The sequence below is a fragment of the Nicotiana tomentosiformis genome, chromosome 4 (assembly GCF_000390325.3).
Source record: "Nicotiana tomentosiformis chromosome 4, ASM39032v3, whole genome shotgun sequence".
In the NCBI taxonomy this organism is placed as follows: Eukaryota; Viridiplantae; Streptophyta; class Magnoliopsida; order Solanales; family Solanaceae; genus Nicotiana; species Nicotiana tomentosiformis.
The window spans coordinates 19,633,258-19,652,055 of NC_090815.1; the positions used below are offsets into that span (position 1 = coordinate 19,633,258).

General features: G+C 35.2%; 5 protein-coding genes across 6 annotated transcripts; 3 read left to right on the top strand and 2 right to left on the bottom strand.

The window, feature by feature from the left end:
• The first annotated feature begins 228 nt into the window (after positions 1–228).
• On the top strand, positions 229–2,330 carry LOC104120832 (leucine-rich repeat receptor-like protein kinase PXC2). Its single transcript, XM_009632681.4, has one exon. The coding sequence runs from the start codon at positions 366–368 to the stop codon at positions 2,181–2,183; it is 1,818 nt and encodes a 605-aa protein (XP_009630976.1). The 5' UTR covers positions 229–365; the 3' UTR covers positions 2,184–2,330.
• Positions 2,331–2,444: 114 nt separating this feature from the next.
• On the bottom strand, positions 2,445–4,594 carry LOC104120831 (high mobility group B protein 7-like). 2 transcript variants are annotated; one of them, XM_018766427.3, is made up of 9 exons: positions 4,363–4,594; positions 3,692–3,774; positions 3,532–3,580; positions 3,332–3,430; positions 3,172–3,229; positions 3,027–3,071; positions 2,845–2,937; positions 2,704–2,742; positions 2,445–2,643 (listed from the first exon to the last, which is right to left on the bottom strand). In XM_018766427.3, exons 1-9 carry the CDS (start codon positions 4,485–4,487, stop codon positions 2,623–2,625), a joined length of 612 nt encoding a protein of 203 aa, XP_018621943.1. In that variant the 5' UTR covers positions 4,488–4,594; the 3' UTR covers positions 2,445–2,622. The 2 variants fall into 2 exon arrangements, with proteins under 2 accessions (XP_018621943.1, XP_009630975.1); XM_009632680.4 differs by having other exon boundaries at positions 2,445–2,742; positions 4,363–4,591.
• A 1,421-nt stretch (positions 4,595–6,015) lies between these two features.
• Positions 6,016–8,439, top strand: LOC104120829 (small ribosomal subunit protein eS26x-like). The gene is made up of 5 exons (XM_009632679.4): positions 6,016–6,183; positions 6,271–6,363; positions 7,439–7,523; positions 7,611–7,744; positions 8,171–8,439. The coding sequence occupies exons 1-5, from the start codon at positions 6,181–6,183 to the stop codon at positions 8,234–8,236; spliced, it is 381 nt and encodes a 126-aa protein (XP_009630974.1). The 5' UTR covers positions 6,016–6,180; the 3' UTR covers positions 8,237–8,439.
• A 3,796-nt stretch (positions 8,440–12,235) lies between these two features.
• On the bottom strand, positions 12,236–16,105 carry LOC104120828 (uncharacterized). Its single transcript, XM_009632678.4, has 3 exons — positions 15,726–16,105; positions 14,511–14,632; positions 12,236–12,773 (listed from the first exon to the last, which is right to left on the bottom strand). The coding sequence occupies exons 1-3, from the start codon at positions 15,997–15,999 to the stop codon at positions 12,609–12,611; spliced, it is 561 nt and encodes a 186-aa protein (XP_009630973.1). The 5' UTR covers positions 16,000–16,105; the 3' UTR covers positions 12,236–12,608.
• A 1,428-nt stretch (positions 16,106–17,533) lies between these two features.
• Positions 17,534–18,478, top strand: LOC104120833 (uncharacterized). The gene has a single exon (XM_070200525.1). It carries the CDS (start codon positions 17,534–17,536, stop codon positions 18,476–18,478), a length of 945 nt encoding a protein of 314 aa, XP_070056626.1.
• The last annotated feature ends 320 nt before the right edge of the window (positions 18,479–18,798 follow it).

Consider the following 18,798-nt stretch of genomic DNA (forward strand, 5'->3'; position numbering starts at 1 on the left):
ATTTACATGTGAAGTCACTTAAATTTCACCCTCCCACTTGCACCTGAGAAAAATAACTATTTTAACCACAAATAACAGTTCCTACTCAAAGTTTCTATAAATAAGTGAAACAATTGTTCAGAAGTTCAGACTAAATCATTCTTCTCTTCAGATTTTCCCAATATCTTTTTCATCATTGTACCTTGTTGTCTAAGTCATAATAAAGCCCATCCTTCCTTTTCAAATCTTTTAAGCTACTCCTATATTTAATTACTGTAACAGACATATAATATACTCTAGTTGCATATAGTACTACTTTCCTTCAAAGTTATTTCCCACTATATCTTTGTCCAACTTTCCGAACAGATCAACACCCACATCACATAATGCAGTTTCTGATGTTGGTTTTCAAGATTTTGTTCATTCTTACATTCTTTCACCTCTTTTCAACTTCATTGTCCCTACCCCAAGAACCAAAAATAGCAGTTGCAGTGTCCGAGCCAGCTTGCGCAGAGGTTGATAGGCGAGCTCTACTTGGATTTAAAGCCAAGATATTGAAAGACACTACTGATATTCTTTCTTCTTGGACAAGTACAGATTGTTGTGGAGGTGGTTGGGAAGGTATAGAGTGTGATCCTGTTACAAGAAGAGTGAATAGGTTGATTTTGCAAAGACCTTCTGAGAGGGATACTAGCATTTATATGAAGGGAATTTTATCACCAACTCTTGGTGATTTGCATTTCTTGGAAACAATGATAATAAGTGGTATGAAACACATTGAGGGGAAAATCCCAGAGAGCTTTTCAAATCTCACAAAATTGCAGCAACTTATCTTAGATGATAATTCTCTACAAGGGTATATTCCTACTTGTTTAGGTCATTTGTCCTTCCTTCAGACTCTTTCACTAGGTGAGAATCATTTGTCAGGACAAATTCCTTCTACTATAGGGAATTTCAAGAATCTGCAGCAGCTGAATTTGGCTGGAAATTTGCTGACTGGTCCTATACCAATTGCCTTAAAAAATCTTGTTAGTTTACAGTCTTTGGATCTTAGCCATAATTTGTTATCTGGGGTGGTTCCAGATTTTCTAGGACAGCTTCAGAATTTGACATACCTTGACCTCTCCAGTAACCAATTGTCAGGGCAGATTCCAATTTCATTGTGCAATTTGCTCAAGCTTTCGTTTTTATCGCTCGATCACAATCGGATGACAGGAAGAATTCCTAGCCAAATTGGGAGGTTAAAGGCACTCACTTCACTATCACTAAGTTTTAACAAGTTGACAGGCCAAATTCCAGAGTCTATTGCAGGCTTACCAAATCTTTGGAACCTTAGTTTATCCAGAAATGATCTCTTAGATCCTTTGCCTATTGCCTTTTCCAATGGCCTCCCTTCTCTTTTGTCAATAGACTTGTCTTACAACAGTTTCAATCTAGGAACAGTGCCTGATTGGATTAGAAATAGAGAACTTTCTGATGTCAACTTAGCAGGCTGTAAGCTTCGTGGGAGGCTTCCGAATTTCACAAGGCCTGATTCGCTGAACTCAATAGACCTATCGGATAACTTCTTCACAGATGGGATATCGAACTTCTTTGCAAGGATGTCAAGCTTGCAAAAGGCAAAGATATCAAACAACCAATTAAAATCTGATGTTGGTTTAATCAATTTGCCTGATGGAATTTCATCTCTTGACCTGCATTCAAACCAGCTTTTCGGGACTTTTTCAAGGATGTTAAGCAACAAGACAAGCAATTTTTTGGAGACAATCGATGTATCGAACAACCAACTTTCAGGAAACATCCCAGAATTCAGTAGTGGCTTAAACCTGAAAGTGCTCAACCTTGGAAGTAACAAGATTGCAGGTCAAATCCCCACTTCAATTTCTAATCTGGATAAGCTTGAGAGGTTGGATATATCAAGAAATCAAATCGCTGGTACAATCCCTATAGGTCTAGGATCATTGCTGAAGTTGCAATGGTTAGACTTGTCAATTAATAAGATTTCAGGCAAGATTCCAGATAGCTTGTTGGGGATTGAAGAATTGAGACATGCAAACTTCAGGGCAAACAGATTATGTGGAGAAATCCCACAAGGCAGACCATACAACATATTTCCTGCAGCTGCTTATGCCCACAATCTATGCCTGTGTGGCAAGCCTTTGCCACCTTGTAAGGGAAAGAAACAAGAGAAGTTGGGCCAGTAAATGCTGACCACATCATAGGAAGTTATGCTTGCAATAACCAAACACATTTTTTGAATTCTAGTACTACTTGTACAACTGTCTTACTTTGTTAGTCAATGTTCCTAGACATAAATTTGACATGAATTGGAAATTTTCACTTTCAAGTTATCCTCTGATGCAAACATCACCTTATACACAAATCAATTATCACTTGGTAAACACAAAACACAAACTCCTCAAAAGAGGGGGAAAAAGAAGAGAATTTGAGATGGCAACTAAGAATCATCAGAAAGTTAACATAAATTTCATTCCAAAAAGACTTGAAAGCAAGAACTTAACATAAGCTTCCATATATTACTTTTAATAAACCTAAGTTGACAATGATCAAAATTTACATAAGCTCAAGACTAGTCATTTCAAAAAGCTGGAAAATAGCTACAAATTTCAAACACCAAAAGCTCTATTCCTCGTCTACTTCTACCTCTTCCTTCACTTCATCAACTACTTCTGTTTCTTCTTTCACTTCCTCAACTACTTCTACTTCTTCCTTCACTTCCTTCTCAGACAACTCATCTTCATCCTGAAATTATTAATTTAGATGTAAGAATAGGAAAAATACACAACAATTTTAAAAAACTACCGACTACAATTTCCAACAATAACAAAGATAACAAGAACCCACATTGGCATTCTCAGCATCAGTGATAGACTGCTTCAGGGCCTTTTCATATGCTGCTTTGAGCTCTGCTGCCTTATCCTGATAAGGCTTTTTCTCCTGGTGAAACCATTTGAACCACAAGAGTAAGAATCACATTCGACATGTTACAACAAACTAGTAAAAACCATATTACACATGCCACTCACCTCATCAGTCATGGACTTCCATTTCTCACCACCTTCCTTAGCAACCTATATGGTTCACAAGTAGCACAATTAGCACTATCCAAAGGAAAGAAGCAAATGGAGCCAAAAGACATTGTCAATAGGAAACAGCTCAATTCAATATTACCGTTGAGACACTCTTGCAATCGGGATTTGCAGCCTTAAACGTCTGCCTAAACTCATCCCTACAAATATGTTTGTTTCATGTCAGAGCATTGTATATAACTTATCAACCATACTAGATTTATATATAAATGCAAACTCATATACAAAGGTAGAGAGATTACATGAATACAAAGAAAGCAGTGGGAGGGCGTTTTGGTGCATTTGGATTCTTTGCTTTCTTTTCCCTCTTAGCTTTTGGTTCGGTCAATTTCTCCTTACTCCTGTGCAATATCACATAATACCATGTTACAAATTTTAAGCATACCATCAACCATTAAAAGATCAAGCACATAATGGAAATGGCGAGGATCTAGAAAATTACTTTGATGCTGGTTTCTTTGTTTCACTTGCATTTTCTACAACCTGAGCCTCTGTACAAACAACAAATCAGTCCATTAACAAAGTCCAATAAAATGCTTAATACAATTAGTTCCAAGTGAATACAGAGATAGTATAACAAAAGGCATAGTGAGTGTTAATACCCAAATTCATCTTGATTTTAGCATCAAGGCTACAACTGTGGAAATTAATCAATGCTATGGGTACATCCTTGTTGCATTCTTCACTGCAATAATGAAAGGAAGAGAAAACCCAATTCATGTCAGTATGCAGCACAATAGTCGACAACAATATAAGGAAACCCCCAACTATTATTCAGTTAAATTGACACACAAACACACGAATTCCATTGTACCACAGAGACATAGCAGTATCTTTCGCTGAATTTCTCAACAACCACAAATACATTTCTATTTTCCATAGATTACAAAATTAAAAGGAAAAAAAAATATTCACTACCTTCAACTTGAACTATATATATTTAAATCTTTTACCAATAAAAATATAATAATGTTTATACCAATTCCAAGTATACAAACAACGAAAAATATGCTAAATGACTCAAAAACACACACAATCTCCAAGCTAAACATTATATTTAACCTTTTTTACAAAATAAAAATAAAAAATATATACGTGTACTAAATTCACAAAAATAGTAACAAGTAAATAGTGGACGCCTTGGAAATTCACATTCAGAGACTTACAATACAAAATGAACCTATAAATCAATTATAAATGAATAAAATTACAGCAGTGTAAATTAAATAGCAAAAAAAAAAAAAATAGCAGATAAAATAGAATTAGTACATACCAACGAGCAAAAGCACTGCCATCTTTAGCACGTTTAAGACTAGCAGCAGTAGCAGATTCAACTTCTACTCTCTTTCTTACTCTAGTTGGACCATTTGAATTCTTTGATGCTCCACCACCAGCCATTTACAGCTAATTTTTTAATGAACTTTTCAAAGAAAATTTCGGAATTAGAAGAGGAAAACAGAAGTGGGATTGTTGGGGAAAAGAGTGGGGATTTGGAGGGTTTAAAGAAGGATATGAAGGGAGGGAATGTGGGAAAATGTGGTTTTCAGTTTTCGAATTAGGCGCCACATTGAATTTTATAAAAACCCGCCAAAGGGATTTGGTGGAAAGTGAAATGACTCGGATCGATGACGTGGGTTGTATATCTACTGTTGGATTGGGGAGTCTTCATTTTGGACGGTTCACGATCGTTAACCATATTAAGTTCTCTTTTTTATTTTATTTTTTTTTTCCAGTGTAAATATACCACTAGTGCATTACACTTCTTGGAAATTTTCTTGTGTTAACTTACTCTGCATTTATATATTATTTCAGTAAAAAGGAAAACTCAAATGTGGCAAATGTTGGTACGGTTAAACTACTTTACACATAAGAAAATTTGCTTAAACTATTTCCTCAAATATCTTACTTAATTATGTAATACTTTTCTCATCGGAGCAGTAAAGATATATCTTTTAAAAAAAAAAAAAAGACTTCATATTTTTATAAACACGTTCAATATTTCAAACAAATTTAATCTTCCATAACGATTAATATTTGAAACTAGATTTTTTTTACTAAACTGGATTAAGTTCCTGCGAGAAACTTTTACGTTCGTATTTTTGTGTTCTTGTAACAAATAAAAGACCACTAACAATAATAACAACAATAACAAAAAAAAATTTAGTATAATCCACAAGTGAATTTGGAAAGGATAATGTATATGTAGACTTTACTTCTACATTGTGAAGATACAGAGACTTGGAAAAAAAAATCACTAACGATGTACCTTAATTATGGTAACTCTAACTCGCACAACTTTTACTCTAATTCAACCAAATGTCATGTCCCAGACCTCTTTCTTTTTTTTCAACCCCATTCTACCTCTTATTGCCTACTGTTTATATGTCTCGCGGTAAAAATATAGGATGAAATTCAAAAATAACAAAATTTACGAGTAGTAATTGAAAAATAGTCATAATTTCACAAGTAATCGAAATTTAGTCACTTTTCATGTAAAGATAAATATGAACGAAAACACTGTTCAAAATTCGAAAAATATTTCAGCATAATATACTGGAGTACGAATTTTTTACATGTGAACTTCCAGCATTATATACTGATCCAGCATAATATGCTGGAAGTTCATCCACAGGTGCTTCAATCTCCAATATATTATACTGGAACTTTATGTTTGCTAGAGTTGTTTGCTAGAGTTCCAGCATAATATGCTGGAGGTTCATACACAAGTGTACCAATTTTCAGTATATTATGTTGTAACTTTTCGTGTTGCAGAAAAATAATGGCTATTTTTCAATGACTTTGCAAACGCTGACTATTTTTCAATTACCAGTCTGAAAACTAGCTAGTCCAGGGAAAATGAAAAAACAAAGAAACAAAATTCGTACCTGGACGCCCATATTTGGGCTTTTCAAAGAAGGCGGCCCACTATATTCGAGTTTTCGGAAGACGGCCCATGTTTATTGGGCTTTTCAAAGAAGGCTTATATTTCAAGAAAAACCCTAGTAGCTGATAGCTTCAGAAGCTGAGTGGTCGCCATTAGAGTTCCATCGTATCCACTGCTCAGCAGCTGCAACAAACTCATCCGGCGAAAATGGTAAGCAATGATTTGATTTTTTTCAGCAATGTTGCATTATACTTGAAAAATGTTACAATTTCTGATTGTGTATATGTAAATTTGCAGACTTTCAAGAGAAGAAACGGAGGTCGTAACAAGCATGGACGTGGCCACACTAAATTTATTCGCTGCTCTAACTGCGGCAAGTGCTGCCCCAAGGTCCGTTCCTTCTTCTCTCTTTATTTTTCAACAACAATAACTACTAGTACATCTCTATATCAAACTAGTTGGGTTTGTTATGTAAATCATATGTGCATAACTCGTATACTTGTGAATAAAAATACGTTTAAGGATATACACATGTGCATATTATGGGCTTAGATTGCTGGAACAAGCTTTATTTTGTTATGGTTTTGATATTTATCTGTATATTGCTAGTATATTTTGTTTTTGAGTGCTTATTCAGTTTGTTGTAAATGATATCTCTAGTTTTGTTGAATAGAGCTATAACTTTTTTTAAATAAAAAAACGAGAAATAGGTCCAGTCGTGCCCGGTCCAAAACGTGATGGATAATGGGTCAGCCCCTCTACCCATCTCCACCTAAATACCAATATGTTTTTGTTGGGTTTGAACCCGCGACTTGTGCGCCTAAACCACATATACCAAAGTCTTGTGGGTTTGATGGGGTTATAACTTGATATAGAGGAATTGTAAACCCTGCCGGTTGAGCTGGTTCACCTGTTATTCTTTTAATTTAGAGTGTGTCTAGTTATAAAGACCCGTAAATTTGTTTTATAAGACAAGTTATCTAGTACTAGAATAATGTGGCATGAATATAGCTTAATGCGTAGAAAATTCTGTAGTCGATTCTGACTAGTTTGGGATTGAAGCATAGTTGATAATTGGTTGATTGAATGTGGATAAAATGGTGTGTATGTGGGTTTTCGATAATTGCGTAGAACTTGGGCAATTTGAGAAGTCACGGTCTTCACAGTGTTTGATTTAGTGCAAATTTGTTGTCCAAGTGAATCAATGGGGTATCCATGCTTTATCAGATCAATATCTGCTTGCCCACGGGATAATGAAACAAGTTCTTATGGCTCCTTTCTTCATCTCGGCTTTGCAAAATCAGTTTGGTTAAATTAAGAGACCAGTTTTTCCTAAGTAGGGGTATATGTTAGGTAATTTTTTGTGTTAGAGGTTTTGTTTTGCATATCCAGCTTGTTTGTGATCGAGGATTAGTTGATTAATTGAATCTAATAAGTTTCTTTCGTTTTGAATTGCGCCTATCAGGACAAAGCAATCAAGAGGTTCCTTGTGAGGAACATTGTTGAGCAAGCAGCAGTGAGGGATGTTCAGGAAGCTTGTGCTTTTGAATGTGAGCTTCGTAGTGCATTGATTGGATAATATGTATTTACATGCAATATTGCATAATGTACTAACATGAATATTTTTGTATTTACAGTGTACACTCTTCCTAAGCTGTACTTGAAAATGCAATATTGTGTCTCATGTGCCATTCACTCCAAAGTTGTTAGGGTCCGCTCTGTTACCGATAGGAGGGTCCGTGAGCCTCCACAGCGCTTCAGGCGCCCCAGGGTACTAAATTTCACTTATATATCTTTAATTCTATTCTGCAATATTTTCTCTATTGAGATCAAATTTTAGCTGTTAAAGTCTATTTCCTGCTTTGGAGAAGAAACACGTTCTTTTAGATACATTAACGTAGTAATAGGCTTTTCAGTCAATTCTGCTGATGTTTGAATCTCAACTTTGTTTTTTCACCTATATTCAGCAAAACAATTTGTCTGCTAAAATGTTAAGTATCTATATCACCTACTTTAATTTGAAGTTTTTTGAGTTTTCGAGAAGTAGATTGCTCTATTGTTTGTTAAGTATCATCTGCTTGCAATTTGTTTAAGAGAAAATAACAGGGGTCATATCTGTTTCACTTGCTTTTGCTGAATCAATGTAATTCTTCTGCCTCCTTAGAGCTTTTGTCTTGTTTCTTTGTGGTTATTTCAGGATGATGCTCCCAAGCCTGGTCAAGCCCCACGCCCTGCCGGAGCTCCTACTGCAGCTCGTACTTAAGTGCCTACATTTTGATCAACTGCTGTTAGGCTTTTGGATTTTAGTTAATTTGAGATGTGTTTTTGAAGTGGATTTCTTTATTTAGTTTACTGGAACAATCATTAAATTTGTGTATGCAAATCTCAAGTAAACAGGCCTGTTGTTCGTCTTATTGCTTATATAGCCTTTGCAATTAAACTCTCTTAGTTTACACTCAACAAAAACTGTGCACTTGTAGCTTTCTTTTCACTCTCAACCTTACAGAAAGTGTCTTTGAGTGGTTCAAGTTCTAAGCTTGTTGAGCATATAGAAACCGGGCTGCTTTGAGATAGTAACTTATCTTTTATACCTCCGCGTCTGTTCTGCAGTATAGGATTAATATTGAAAAATCATTCTTAAAAGTTAAAATTTTCAATTTGACTTAAATTTATCATAATGATCACTTTGTATGGAATCAAATTTTGGTTTTATGTACAATTTTGAAGCTTAATCGTGTTTCGTGTGTAAAACTGCCGTATTACTCGGTAAAGAAGGTTGCCCGCTTGACGTCTGAGGTACCTGGCGCTTGTGCGGGGAAGCTTCAGTATACTGTAAAATTAAAATTTCAAAGCCAATTAAGTTGTTTCATATAAATTTTATTGTGAATAAAATGAGAAAAGGTAAAATAAAGTAGCAAAATGAATTTTGGATTAATCTTGTTTTCAGACTTACTTCTAATATCTGGTATTCCATTGCCATAAATGGGAATAGAACTGGTTTTTTTAATTTCTCCCGGGGTTTAAGGCAAGGAGATCCCATCTCTCCCCTTTATTTGTCTTATCCTCTGAACTCTTATCCAAGATGTTGAATTATCATTCAGTGCGAAGACTTTATTCCTTACAAAATGAGGATACAAGGGCCTTGCATCACACACCTTATTTATGCTGATGATGCTATATTATTCAGCTTTACTGACACCACTTCTATTAAGATCATCAAGCAATGCTTAAATGATTATTCCAATACTTCTGGACAACTGATAAACCTCAGTAAATCATATTTTTTCTTACATCCTAATGTTGGGGATAATCTAGCTCACCATATTTTGAATCTTACTAGTTTTTCTAATAAGAATTTTCCATTCACTTGTCTTGGTGCTCCTATTTATCTAGGAAAGAAGAAAATTAAATATTTCAATGATCTTTGTGACAAGGTTGTTAGGAGAATCCAAGGCTGGAATGGAAAACTTATATCCTCTTGAGGTAAAGCTATCCTTATTAAGGTTGTTCTTTACTCTATTCCAATGTGCATCCCGGCAGCTACTAACCCTCCCAAAACTATACTTCAGACCATTGAAAAATAATATTGCAACTTCTTTTACGGTAACTCAGAAGAGAATAAAAGGCATTATTGATTCTCTTGGTCATCTTTGTATTTCGATAAGAATGAGGGGAGGGGGGGGGGGGGGAGTTGGTTTTAGATCCATTCATGATATAGACAATGCCTTTGCAGCTAAGTCATGATGAATCTTTAGAACCAAAAACTCCCTTCGGAGGGATTTCATTGAAACTAAATACTGTAATACTATTCACCTTGTTACTGCTTCATGGAAACCTGTTCACTCACAGATTTGGAAAAGAATGATGGACATTAAGACTGTTGTTGAGAATCATATCAAATTGAGACTTTTTAATGGAAGCGCCTCTTTCTGGTGGGATAACTGGTCCGATTTTAGCCCTCTAGCCAAGCTTATTAATGATCCAAGTAGAGGAAATCAGACAAGTATGAACTTCACTTATAAAGGTAACTGGAACCTTGCAGCTCTTGAGACTGTCCTACCTAATCCCATTGCAAGGAATATCTCCATGATTAATGTGCCTTTCAGTTCTAGAATTGATCAGCCAACTTGGATAATTACTAATGATGGTTCATTTTCTTGTAAGTCGGCTTGGCAGACTTTCAAGCAAGCTATAAATTTTACTAACTCTGCTTCCAATATTTGGCATTAAGGGATCCCTTTTAAAATTTTATTCTTTATGATGAGATTGATACACAATAGACTACCTATTGATGAGATCTCTAGGAGGTATGGCTTTGTTGGGCCGTCTATATGCTCTTGCTGTAAAGCTCTCAAAACTGAAGCCATTGAACATACGTTAATTAACAGTGATGGGGCATCAAATGCCAGGAAGTTATTTGGTGGCTATTGTGGCGTGAAATCCACCACTGTTTTGAGACAAACTCTCTTTAACTGGTGGTTAGCAAAGCCAAAAAATAGTGTTCACTCTTTTTTACTCCACTGCCTCCCATGCTTTATATGCTGAGAAATTTGGAAACAAAGATGTGCTATCAGATATTGAGATGAAAAACTTTCTGTCAAAAAACTTTTAGTCCAGATCCAGAATATGATTTGTACTCTGGTTAATATCCAGTTCCCATCCTTGTCTATCCTTACTGAGTGGAAATTTTTAGTCCATGTTGTGGAAAGATGCAAGCCTTTACTAAAGGTTATTCCTGTTAAATGGATTAAACCACCTGATGGTTGTCTAAAGCTCAATGCTGATTGATGTAGCAAGGAAACCCAAGGTTAGCAAGTGGAAGAGGATGCTTACGAAATCAATATGGAGACCTCACTATGGCTTACTCAACTTTTTTTGGCTCATGTACTAACAATATGGCGGAAGTAGGGGCTATTCTAGTAGGCTTAATTTGGTGTATTGACAATGGATATAAAGAGGTCGAAATTGAATCTGGCTCTCTAATCCTAATCGATGCACTAAACAATCAGGCTGGAACACCTTGGCAGATTGCCCATTTAATTAAACATAACAGAGAGATGAGGCAGGAAGGCCACATTAAGTTCTCACACTGTTACACGAAAGCCAATTGCACTGCCGCTTGCTAGCTAATTGGAGCTTACAAAGAAAATCTTCTGCTTTCTTCGTAGAAGCTAACACTTTACGTACGAAGGTGAGAGCTGCTTTGAAGAATGACAGAAACCAAATGGTCAATTTCTGAATTAGGACTACCAAAAAGTCATTCAATGCTTAGCCTTCCCAATTTTTGGCTTGTCCTATTGAGAAGGAGTTTTTTGGCCTTCACAAGCTTTTAATTTGGAGCTTTCTCTGTTTTGTGCTCCTCTACTTTTAACTAAGGGGCTAATTAGTTTAGTTTTATCAACCCTTCTTGTATCGAATCTTTCTTTTTTGTGGTTTTAATATACAGGTTGAGGTCATGCCTAACCTCTCTCCATAATGGTGATATTAAGAGGGGGGAAAATCTTTATTTACCAAAAAAGACTTTTACAAATAAACTAGGTTACTTATTATTCTTTTTATCTCTGCCGAAACCAAGGGGGGAACAAATGTGTAAAGGTAGTAGAAATTGTTTTGTACAAAATTTAGTGACCTGCAAAAGAAATATTAGAGCATGAAAAATAAGCGACTCTGCCTAACCTAAACACCTGATATCCGTACAGGTTGTTGCTATCATGATGAAAAGAGCATCCTGATTTTATTTTTAATCCCATAAACTATGCTACATAGATAGCGAAAAAATAGTTAATTCTTTACGAATTAAAACAACAGTTTAATGGTTACAATTCATCCCATATCAATTAGCTAATGAATTAAGATTAATAAAGCCTCCTCCCCTTCCACAACTTTTATGGGGCAATCCCACCTCAAAACAAATTAAAAAGAAAAGAAAAAAAAAGAATAATTGAACCATTTTGGTAGAAAGAAAATATAAACATGAGCGGTAAATTAACACTTACCAGGAGATGTTTAGTAATCATAAGACTAATTAGTCGCTAAAATTCAGAACAAAGTGCACCAGCCAGTTCGGAGCTGAAGCATGTAAAACAGTTGAGTCAGAAGCGTTTTGCGACTTCTTCGGCGTTGGGCTAGTAGAGTCAAATTTTAAGCAGTGAATGAAGATTTGTAGAGAAGAAACGAGGATCAGAAAAATGAATGAGACAATATCATGCCCCATTTCGAAAAGGTTCTAATTTAGGTTTCTGGATAGTTTAAACAACTTAGCTTTAACTCTAAATCTAGTTTATTTGAAATTACAGATTACATAAACCACACAATCTCTCTAGGTAACTTTTTACATCGAAGTCACATGTTCAGAATATGGATTTCTCATTTCTCTACGCTGATCTTCCTCCCAAAATTATACAAGATGCCTAGGAAACCATACAGGTATACTTTTGGAGATAGGAAGCACGTTCTTCTTAACAAAGACTAAGGCAAGCTAGCAAAACAAAAGACAAGGAGATTTAACCTCAAGAAAACATGACAGCAGTAAAAATTGTGTGAAGAAAATTGTGCCTATTAAATAAGGGATTAATATTTTTCACTCTCAAAAACAAGAGAGAAAATTAACAGATCGAAACTCTGTTCAATAACCATCAAGCCATGGCTGCCTTCTTCTCTTCCTCGAGCTTCTTCAGTTCTGCCAGTCTTTCTGCCCATGCTCTATACCTAGCAACTGCAGCCATTTTACGCTCTACTCTCTTATTCATTTTTTTCCGATTGGCCTCCTGCAACTGAGCTTTGCGCTTCTTCTTCTCAGCCTATCCATGAATAAAAACCAAATTTATAGTAAAGGACTGGTTAACGAAACTAGGATCTCAGGAAGAAAACTAAAACTTATTAATTCAAGAAATGCACAGAGAATTTGCAGAAGTCCTTGAAAGATACTTCTTCCGTTTCTGAAAGGCCATACGAAGAATGATAACTACAAATGATACAAACAGTATAAAACCCGGCTAAACAGTATTGAACCTCAAGTTGCCAACTTTAATGCTTGCTCCAAACCAAGAAAATCATTGAGGAGAAATCGGTAAAGAAAGAACAGTTTTGTATAAGCAGATAAGTCTCCGGAACATGAGAGTAGACCCCATTAACATACAAGTGATAAATCTTCAGACCAAGGAGGGTCTACTACATAACTGTATCGAATAGATAGCATTGACAAGGAAAGAAGGTGTTCTTGCTCTTTATATCTTTCAAACTGGTTGTATGCTTATCTACAAAATATAATCATTACTAGGATACTTAAAGTCTCCAAACCTAGCAGAGAGATATAAGGCTTGATTTGATGATTCAGTTAGTTGATGCAATTTGCTTTCCTATGTTTATTGGATACACCATTGTATGCTTGTATACTGCTTCTTTTTAGTTTTTGTTGGGCTAATGTGAATTTCATATTAGGTTTTGGGAGCTTTAGGGAACCAAGACAAGGCAATATTGAATAGTCTCATTTGATTGTATCAGTAATGGAATTTGGATGCATGGTCACCAACAAAGATATCGAGGAACGAGCAGTTGATTGTCATTCAAAATATATACCATGCAAAATAGCAATTTAGCTTTTTTATGAATGGGTGATCAACTTGTAGCAGGAGAGCCTTTTGATGCAATAAGCTAAGCACTTTCTTATTTTTTATGTCCTAATAACTAGCTCCGCAGCAGGATAAGTTGGATTTGATTATCTGGGGCAGGAGTTTATTCAAGCAAAAATACTTCAAATGGGCATACCCCTAAGGTCTCATGGTACAGGCCAGAGTGACTTAAGAGACATGTTCAGACATAGAGACGTGAAAGCACCAACATGTGCCGCGTCAAAATAGCAAAAACAACATGGATCACCTGTTCAATGCTGTGTGCGCAGCAGACACAATATCACATCAATATATCAGAAAAATAGCATTTGAACGGCCTTTTGCAAATTAAGTTCAATGCTAATATCCAGTTTTTGAAAGCTTGTTGTGACTGCAATTCCTGACGTATGAGGTATAAGAAGGTATAGTGCTGGTATAAAAATTTAATACCACCTTAATACTTTGTTTGGTTAGCAAACCTGGTATAAGTTATCCCGAGATTAAAATTAGTACCGGGATAACTTATACCTTGTAGAGGGTGGGGTAATTAGTGCCGGGATAACTTATACCTTCTTCTTAGAAATTATGCAATTGTCATTTTTAATACAACATACCAAACAGTGGATAAAAAACAATACCAGGATAATTAATCCCAGCATAACTAATCTCAGCATAACTTATCCCAGCATAACTTATCCCGGCATAAGCCGTATTCAAACCAAATGACCCCTAAATGTTTAATATACCACTTTAGCTTAAATGTGCAGCAAACCTTAAGATAATCCAATTATCTACTCATCAAGAAAAGAACACACTTTTTTTTTTATTCTAATGAAAAAGTAAAGAGAAAAGAAAGCATTCTTCTCAAGAACCAAAGAGGATTCATCTCAGAAAAGATAAATGAAATCAAAATCTGCAGCAACATACCAAAATAAACGCCTTTCGTTGCCCAATTCTCTTCTTCTCATTCCTTCGCTTGACACTTCCTTCATTGGGATTGTTTGGACTTATAGGTTCACCAGGCACATATTTGACCCATGCATATGGACCTAAATTCCAAAAGAAAAAAGACGCTTCTAAATTCTTTTCATTCTTTCTAATCCAAAGGCTGATAAAAATCCTAAACATACCAAGTGTGGTATGACAAAAAATATTTTTAGGGAAAAAGTTTTCCTTTTTCAAGTATGTGGTTAGTTTGAACTATTGAACAATATTTTCTCCTAAGGACTATAATTTCCACCAAAAGAAGAGAAGTGACTTCCATAACTTATGACGAAAGTCTTTTTTTTTAAGTTTACGCCTACCTTGACTATCCCACTAACACAAGTACCGAGTAAATTTGCCTACTAGGGGCCATTTTTCTTTACAATCCCAACTCTTACTCTATATCAACCAACACTTAGACATTGTTATGAACCTTTAGGGGTCTTTAGGGGTCGTTTGGTATGAGGTATAAGAAGTTATAGTGCTGGTATAAAAATTTAATACCACTTTAATACTTTGTTTGGTTAGCAAACCTGGTATAAGTTATCCCGAGATTAAAATTAGTACCGGGATAACTTATACCTTGTAGAGCGTGGGGTAATTAGTGCCGGGATAACTTATACCTTCTTCTTAGAAATTATGCAATTGTCATTTTTAATACAACATACCAAACAATGGATAAAAAACAATACCATGATAACTAATCTCAACATAACTAATCCTAACATAACTTAACCCAGCATCACTTATCGCGGCATAAGCTCTATTCAAACCAAACGACCCCTTAATATTCAAAAATATCATCAAAACCCCATCCACATGTCCCATCCTCCACCTTATACGATTAAAATCCCAACCAAACATTAGGAAATGATTCCCCAAGCTAAAATTTTCTATGGAAGAACTTTCTATGGGGTAAGTACTTTAATTAATACACATTCTCACCTTAATTTATGATTTAACTTTTTAACATTTCTTCTATGGAGTAAGAGATTTTCGTTTATACTAAAAGCAAACAAAAACATCATAATTTGCAGAATGAAATGCCCAAATACGAAAATGGCATAAAATCTTAAACCCTAGTCCAAACCCCTAGGTTTTAAAATCAAACTATAAAGAGTAGTAATTAATTATAACAGGAAAATGAAAATCATTAACCTGGGGGTTTCAAGCTAGCTCTTTTACGGCGAGGCTTGAGACTGGGTCTTCGCTTCGGGAAGCGAGTGTCCGTTAAGCTGTGGAAAGCACTGGACGGTGGAATCCATGGAAGTTTAGGGCGGAGATTGTTGAATAATAAATGACGGAGCTCCGGTGCCGAAGAGGCGGTGGTCGCCGAGAAGGGCGGCACCGGTTGAAAAGCGGATGCGGTTCGGGTAGATAGAAGAGCTCTAGAAACGGGTCGGATTATGGATCTCAGGGCTCCGAAACTCATTTTAGTTGCTTGATGACGGCGTTCGAGACTTCGACTAGTCTGATACTGAGACCTCTCTACAGTTTGCGGAAAAGGAATGGTAAGAGCAAACTTCTTGTATCAACAATTATTAACTTATTTTTTATTTTATGTAGTTTTTAAATATAAAATTTTATTTTAAAATTTATGACTTGAATTCATTTCGAAAATCAAGAATATTGATTCTTGTACTCCGATCCCTTTTATATAAATTAGGACAAAGGGAGTACTTATTTAATAATTATATTAAATTAATTGTGAAAAATATGTAGTAGTTCATTTATATAAATATCTATAACTTAACCATGAAATGATACGATTTTAATTAATTAAGTATAAGTTGTAATTTTTATTTTTATTTAAGTCGAGAGTCTATCGGAACCAGTCTTTTTGCCTTCAAGACATGAATAAGGTCTACATACACACTATTGTTCCCCATACTCCACTTATAAGGTTATACTAGGTTTGTTATTGTTGTAAATACAAGCTGCAGTTTGAATTTTGTTGAGAATGATCATATCATTTTGTTTGTTAAATATTTTCTCAATTGATTAGATGAATTATGCGTTCTTAATTTAATTTGTTTTTGCTATATATAAATTGCTAATTTGATATTGACGTATGAGTGCGAACAATTTTAAATGTTATGCAACTCTACAAAATATGTGTTACTAAAATTATTAATTATAGCATGTTTGACCAAGCTTTCTTTTTTGGCCAAAAGTATTTTTTTCAAAAATTGAGGTGTTTAGCCAAGCTTTTAGAAGGAAAAAAAATGCTTTTGAGAGGGAGCAAAAACAATTTTTGATAAGTAAAAAAAAATAGTTTATCTTCAAAAGCACTTTTCTGAGAAACACTTTTGACAAAGATACACTTAGAAGCAGTTTTTAAAAGTGTGGTCAAACACTGATTACTGCTCAAAAGTACTTTTCAAATTAATTAGCCAAACACAAACTACTTATCACCAAAAATACTTTTTTGAAAAGTAATTTTGAGAAAAACACTTATCAAAATAAGCTGATTTTAGAAGTTTGGCCAAACATGCTATTAGTTTTACACTTATTAATATCTACATGCATAAATGTTACTTTTGAAAAATGTTATATTCAACATTATTATTTCCAATTTGCATGACTTAGCTTTGGTATTTTGACTTGAGCTTGCTATTTTCTATCAAAATTTTAAAATACACTAAAACTCCATAAAAGGAAAATGTATTTATACCGAATACTTTTATACTAGCACTACGTGAAATAGTGAATATCCATAAATGAGGTCAAGATACATAGATGATGATAATTTCCTTCAAGTTGAACACTTTTTAAAAACTTTTTTCCCTTTTTAGAAATTAAAATTGTTTAGGATATTATAGGCAAATTTTTTTAAATTTAAGCCAACATTCGTACCACTTCTAAACCTTATGAACCAAAAATGTAAATAACCCTTTTTCCTAAACACCATCCCTACAAATTTTCTAGTCGCCGTCACCATTCCCTAATTCCTCAACTCAGCAACAATGGCGAAAATTAACGAAGCCCAAGTGCTCAAGGCAGTAAATGCTCTTCTCAAATGGAAGAAACTTCAATCCAAAAACCAATCTTTACTATCAGATGAAGCAGCAGAACAAGAAGAAGAAACAGAAGCAGAGGTATTAGAAGAAAATTTCATTTATCTTATGTTAACTCTCAAGAAAATCCCACCAAAAGAACTCACCACCCCCCACAAAATCCTCCTCCCCCACCCCCTTTTCCACCCCCTTGAATCCTTCTCCAATATTTGTCTCATCATTGACGACAGACCCAAAAAACCCCTTAACTCAAAATCCAATCTTTATACTGAAACAATGCAAAAGAACAAACCCCAGTTGTCAAAATCCAATCTTTATGCTGAAACAATGCAAAAGAACAAACCCCATTTGTCAAAATCCAAACTTGATGTTGAAACAGTGCAAAAAAAGATTAAAGCTGAAGGAATACCAATAACTAAAGTTTTGAAATTTTCAAAGTTGAAGGCTGAGTACAAGTCTTTTGAGGCGAAAAGGGAGTTGTATGGTTCATATGAGTTGTTTTTGACTGATAAAAGAGTGGTACATTTGCTTCCAGGTTTATTAGGGAAGCAATTTTACAAGAAGAAGAGGAAGGTACCTGTGCCAGTAGATTTAAGGGGGAATAGTAGTTGGAAAGAGGAGATAGAAAGAGCTTGCGCGTCGAGTTTGTTGTGTTTGGGGAATGGGACATGTAGTGTTTTGAAGGTTGGGAGGGGAGGGATGGAGAGTGGTGAAGTTATGGAAAATGTTTTGGCCGCTATTGAAGGAATTGCTGAGTTTGTTCCTAAGAAATTGGGTGGTGTTAGAGCTTTTCATTTGAAGTTTTCGGATTCATTGGCATTGCCTGTTTATGAGAATTTGCCTGATTCCAAGATTGAAGATTTGAAGGAGCCAAACGCGACGAGGAAAAATTGAATAAGGGTCAGAAGCATGGTGATAAGAAGAAAGTGGAATTGTTTTAGCTATGGAAAATTGAGAAGAAAATGAAGGAGAAAAAGTGAAAGGGTGGGATTTCAAAAGGTTTTTCCAGATAGAAATTGGCGTAAGTATTGAGTCATAGGCTCACAACCAAAATGTTATATGTTCTGTAGAAATTTTGGACAAAGTGTATCCATTTTGGTTCTTACTATGCTTAGGTTCAAGTAGGCAGTGAATACAACAATGTGTTCTTTTTTTCCCTTTGCTGTCCTTTTGTTTTCTGATTTGATCTAGTTCTTCCAACAATGCTGTTGCTT